Raw genomic sequence first — 5,794 nt, forward strand, 5'->3', positions numbered from 1 at the left:
AGAACTGTCTCTGTTCTTGTGCCGGGCGCGGTGGTTCATGCCTGTAATCTCAGCACTTTGGGAGGCCAAGGCAGGCGGATCACCTGAGATTGGGAGTTCCAGACCAGCCCGACCAACATGGAGAAACGCTGTCTCTACTAAAAATACAAAATTAGCCGGGCGTGATGGTGGGACCTGTAATTCCAGCTACTCGGAAGGCTGAGGCAGGAGAATTGCTTCAACCCAGAAGGCAGAGGTTGCAGTGAGCCGAGATCACACCACTGTACTCGAGCCTGTGCAACAAGAACGAAACTCCATCTCAAAAAAAACAAAAAACAAAAACTGTCTCTGTTCCGTTTTGGGGTTTTGCTTTTTTTTTTTTTTTTCTTATTATTTTTATTTATTTATTTATTTATTTATTTATTTTTTTTGAGACAGAGTCTCTTGTCCAGGCTCGAGTGCAGTGGCACGATCTCAGCTCACTGCAACTTCCACTCCCCCGGAGTTCAAGCAATTCGCCTGCCTCAGCCTCCCGAGTAGCTGGGGGCGCCACTACGTCCAGCTAATTTTGTATTTTTAGTAGAGATGGGGTTTCACCATGTTGGCCAGAATAGTCTTGAACTCCTGACTTCAGGTGATCGGCCCACCTCTACCTCCCAAACAGCTGGGATTGCAGCACCACATCCGACCCTCTGTTCCCTGTTTTGAAATAACTCTTCAGTTAAAAGTCAGAGGTTCACTGGCCACGCTTCCTTCCTTCTACTCACCCACCACCCCAAACCCCAAAAGATGCCTCCAGCAAAGAAAATGAGACATCCTGATGCCTTCCTGGCTCGTTCCAGAATTTTTAGCTTTGCCTTTTGACATGGGATCATTCTACCTGAAGTCCCCGCTCCCGCATCAACCCCCAGTTTTCCTCTGTCTTAGCTTGGGCTGCCATAACAAAACATCATAGACTGGATGCCAGACAACAGAAATTTATTTTCTCACAGTTTTGAGGGCTGCAAGGCCGTGATCAGGGTGCTAGCATGGTCAGGCTCTGGTGAGACCTCCTTGGCTGTCTTCTCACAGGGTCCTCACATGGCAGTGAGAGACAGACCCAACGCAAAGCCCTCTGGTGTCTCTTTTTATCGAGCACTAATCACGTCTTGGGAGGGCCCTGCCGTCATGACCTCATCTAATTAATTCTCTCCCAAAGGCTCCATCTCCAGTTACCATCACATTAGGGGTTAGGGCTTCAGTCTATAAATTTGGGAGGGATGCAGTTCAGTCTATAGCATTCTCTTTATTCTAGTTATTATTTTTATTTATATTTATTTACTTATTTGAGACAGGGTCTCACTCTGATTGCCCAGGCTGGAGTGCAGTGGCCCAATCTTGGTTCACTGAAGCCTCAAACTCCTGGGGTCAAGTTATCCTCCCACCTCAGCTTCCCAAGTAGGTGAGATTACAGGCATGTGGCACCACACCTGGCTAATTTTGGCATTCGTAGTAGAGACGGGGTTTCACTGTGTTGCCTATGCTGGTCTGGAACTCCTGGACTCAAGCAATCCACCCTCCTCAGCCTCCCAAAGTACTGTGATTACAGGTGTGAGCTACCTTGCCAGCCTTATTTTATTTTAGTTTTTAAAGACTTTAATTTTTTTTAAGAGCAGTTTTAGGTTCACAGCAAAATTGAGAGGAAGGTACACAGAGATTTCTCATATACCTCCTGGCCCCACACATGCATAGCCTCCCCCATTATAACATCCCCCACAACAGTAGTTCATTTATTACAGTGGACAAACCTACACTGGGACATCATAATCACCCAAAGTCCATAGTTTACATTAGGGTTCATGCTTGGTCTTACACATTCTATGGATTTGAAAAAACGTATAATGACATGTACCCACCATTGTAGTATTAAACAGATTAGTTTCTGCCCTAAAAATCCTCTTTGTCTCCCTCCTTTTTGCATATACGACTGAAATGCTCTGTGCAAAGGCATGGTTCATACAGTATGGCTCAGCTGCAACCTGGGATCTACTAGCCTGGCGCACTTAGGCTTGGCTGTGATGCAGGAGTTAAGGGTTGGCAGCTGGCTATAGCAAGAGCCTAGATCTAGTTAATTTTTCTCAGTTCTCTGGGACCAACTCTGTTTTCTGTCTACATCTACCTTCCCCCTTTTCATGCTCTTCAACCTACATCTTCACTCTCCCTTTAACTCCTCGTCCCTTTAACTCCAGGGTCAGAAGTCTAGTGAACACAGTGATCGATGCCTGCACATAACTGATAACAGTGCTGACTTGAGTACCAATCTAAATTATGTGATAAAAGAGCTATCATTCATTACAGCTGGAGGCTTAGATCTTAGACTACTCCCAGAATCCAGAATATTTTTGCTTTAGAGACACAAAATATTAATTTTGTTTTTGTATGATTTTGAGACAGTGTCTTGCTCTATCACCCAGACTGGAGTACAGTGGCATGATCACAGGTCACTGCAGCCTCGACCTCCCTGGTTCAAGCAATCTCCCTGCCTCAGTCTCCCAAGTAGCTTGGACTACGGGCATGCACCCCCACATGCAGCTAATTTTTGTATTTTTTGTAGAGACAAGGTTTTGCCATTTTGCCCAGGCTGGTCTCGAACTCCTAAGCTCAAGCAATCCTCCTGCCTCGGCCTTCTAAAGTGTTGGGATTACAGGCATGAGTCACCGTAACCAGTGACACAATATTAATAAGAAAAAGTACTTTTGCCAGCCACAGTGGCTCACACCTGTAATCCCAGTACTTTGGGAGGCTGAGGTGGGCGGATCATGAGGTCAGGAGTTTGAGACTAGCTTGACCAACATGGTGAAACCCTGTCTCTACTAAAAATACAAAAATTGGCTGGGAGTAGTGGCAGGCACCTGTGATCCCAGCTACTTGGGAGGCTGAGGCAGGAGAATCACTTGAACCCTGAAGGTGGAGGCTGCAGTGAGCCAAGATCCCACTGCTGCACTCCAGCCTGGGCAACAAGAGTGAAATTCCATCTCCAAAAAAAAAAAAACAAAAAAAACCTTTCATTGTGACGAGAGATAGGTAAATAGTGAATTACCTGATAATCAATGGCACTTTGAAGGAAAAAAGATAATATATCCCCCAACCATGACCTAAGGACTACAAGATTCTGCACTTCTTGATCCTACTTGAAGTCAGAAGGGACTTGGCCCAGTGTAAGTAAATTGCAAGGATTTGGAAGAAAAAGGGGAAGGATCTACACACATTTTCAAGGATACTGTATCTTGGAGAAACAAATTTAATAATCTGAGAACTGTTACTATGGTACTACACAGTTGAATAACAATTTTTCTTGGAGAGACTAGAATTAAGCTATTTTATAAAAGTACCAAGAGGGCCGGGCGCGGTGGCTCACGCCTGTAATCCCAGCACTTTGGGAGGCCGAGGCGGGTAGATCACGAGGTCAAGAGATCGAGACCATCCTGATCAACGTGGTGAAACCCCGTCTCCACTAAAACTACAAAAAATTAGCTGGGCATGGTGGCGCGTGCCTGTAATCCCAGCTACTCAGGAGGCTGAGGCAGGAGAATTGCCTGAACCCGGGAGGCGGAGGTTGCGGTGAGCCGAGATCGCGCCATTGCACTCCAGCCTGGGTAACAAGAGGGAAACTCCGTCTCAAACAAAAAAAAGTACCGAGAGACTGGATCAATAAATACCCTGCAAATTTGATAGTGAGAGAAATTCATTTATTTTTATTTTTAATTAAAAAATTTTTTGGCGGGCATGATGGCTCACGCTTGTAATCCCAGCACTTTGGGAGGCCGAGGCGGGTGGATTACCTGAGTTCAGCAGTTCAAGACCAACCTAGCCAAAATGGTGAAACCCCGTCTTTTTAATAAATAAATAAATAAAATTTTGACACAGAGTCTCGCTCTGTCGCCCAGGCTGGAGTGCAGTGGCACGATCTCAGCTCATTTCAACGTCTGCCTCCCAGGTTCAAATGACTCTTCTGCCTTAGCCTCCCGAGTAGCTGGGGACTACAGGCGCCCCCCACGATGCCCAGCTCACTTTATTGTATATTTAGTAGAGACAGGGTTTCACCAGGTTGGCCACCGTCTCTCAAAAAAAAAAAAAAAAAAAAGTTAAAAATTAAAAAATCTCAATCTCTATTTCCCCCATCCCAATAAAACGAAACCTTGGAATTCTTTTTTTCCCCTCCCCTCCCGCTACGCCCCCTGAATTGTATAGGCCGGTGGTTAGGAAGTACGAAGGGGACCGTCTTCCTCAGTTGTGACCCCTCTCATCAGGTCTGGGAACAGGTAACTGGAAAACAGAACATATAGAAGTGTTACCACAGGCCATGTACAAGGCCAGAATTTCTCTGACCTCTGTCCGCCAGCACCGCCTGTTAAAGGTACAATTCCATAAGAGACTCGCCAAACTTGGTGCAGTCACCCGCTTACAAGGGCTCGCTCTCCACCTGCGCAAGGACTGCAATTCCCAGGGTCCTCCCAGGCACCCGGCTGCGCCAGTCCAGATGTGCAGGCGGCGCGCTCTTTCCTGCTCCGCTCACGTCCAGGAACCGGTTCCCGGCTTCCCAACCCGGCTGCAGCGCCCACGCGCCTGGGTCCGAGTCGGCGAGCGAAAGCTGGCGGCGCGGAGGCTTCTGGGAGATGGAGGCCGAGGCTGAGACCTGCGCAGGCGCAAACTCACAGCTGGGGTGAGGGCTGGAAGTGGCGCGGTTCGTGGCAGCGCCCCGATGGAACCTCCTGGTCCTGTGAGGTGAGTGTTGGCGGCGGCTTGCCAGAGGTCCACCTCGCGGACTGGCTTTTGCCCGTCCCGCAGGCAGCAGCAGCTCTGCAGTGAGCAGGCCTGGCAGGCAGCTCCGCGGGTGTGTGTGGAGAGGGGTTTGGGTGGCCCATGGTGCCCGCGCCGCGCTGTCCGCGTTGCGTCACGTGCCGTGGAGGGGGGTCTTGATGTCCCTCTTCTATTTTCTCGAGATCCCTGGATAAAGGGGTAAAGGGTGGGAGGAGGAGTTGTACCTGGCCTGGACGACAGCCCCCACCCCAGGCTCCTGGGAGGGCACCTGCCCAAGGCTGGGATAGAGAAGTTCTGATGCTGGGGCCAGCGCCTCTGGGCATCACCCTGGGAGACATGGGATCTGCGTTTTTCTTCGCGTCTCCTTTGTCTTCTGCCAGCAGTCCCCGTTTGTGCTCCTTTCGTGGCTACTGGTGCGTCCCACCTCATTCCCTGTGTGAACGGAAAATAAAATCTCGGGATCCCAAACTTACTATGCCAAGGAAAAAGTTAAGCTTGGAAACGGAGTCACGGAAAAAACAAACAAACTGCTTTTCCTTTTGTTCCTAAACCGATAAGTGCAAGATAGAAAGCCACGTAACACCCCAGATGACCTGGTAATGGAAATGAACAGCCCATCTTCACCAGACAAGACTAGAAATCGCCCTCCACTCACCCAGAGACAAAGCATATTTGACTTCTTCCTCTATGTCTACTTTGTCTTATGCACGAGACAAAATCATAATTGAATTCCTCTTTGCACGTGCAACATGTGGATTCAGTGAGCTCTAATCAAATCCTTGAGCTCTAATCAAATCCTCACAAGAATGTGGCCACTTATCTTACTACCTACCCTCCCTCCACTTCTCTCCTTCTTCCCCTCCTGCCAGCTTTCTCCCCTTTAAATATTGAAGCCCTCGGCCGGGCGCGGTGGCTCAAGCCTGTAATCCCAGCACTTTGGGAGGCCGAGGCGGGTGGATCACGAGGTCAAGAGATCGAGACCATCCTGGTCAACATGGTGAAACCCCGTCTCTAC

General features: G+C 48.6%; 1 protein-coding gene across 6 annotated transcripts in view; it reads left to right on the plus strand.

The window, feature by feature from the left end:
* The first annotated feature begins 4,201 nt into the window (after window positions 1–4,201).
* Window positions 4,202–5,794, plus strand: part of ZNF232 (zinc finger protein 232) — an 11,020-nt gene continuing 9,427 nt past the window's right edge. For 2 of the 6 annotated variants that reach the window (XR_005195189.1, XM_037727212.1), the window contains exon 1: window positions 4,219–4,743. Coding sequence is in view for 4 of the 6 variants with exons in the window: in XM_037727212.1 (XP_037583140.1) it covers window positions 4,721–4,743 (23 nt within the window). In the remaining 2 variants the exon portion in view is untranslated. Of the gene's footprint in view, window positions 4,744–5,794 lie in introns of all 6 variants that reach the window. The other 4 variants (XM_017496714.2, XM_037727211.1, XM_037727210.1 and 1 more) reach the window with 4 other exon arrangements.

This window comes from Cebus imitator, unplaced genomic scaffold (genome assembly GCF_001604975.1).
Source record: "Cebus imitator isolate Cc_AM_T3 unplaced genomic scaffold, Cebus_imitator-1.0 Scaffold223, whole genome shotgun sequence".
NCBI lineage: Eukaryota > Metazoa > Chordata > Mammalia > Primates > Cebidae > Cebus > Cebus imitator.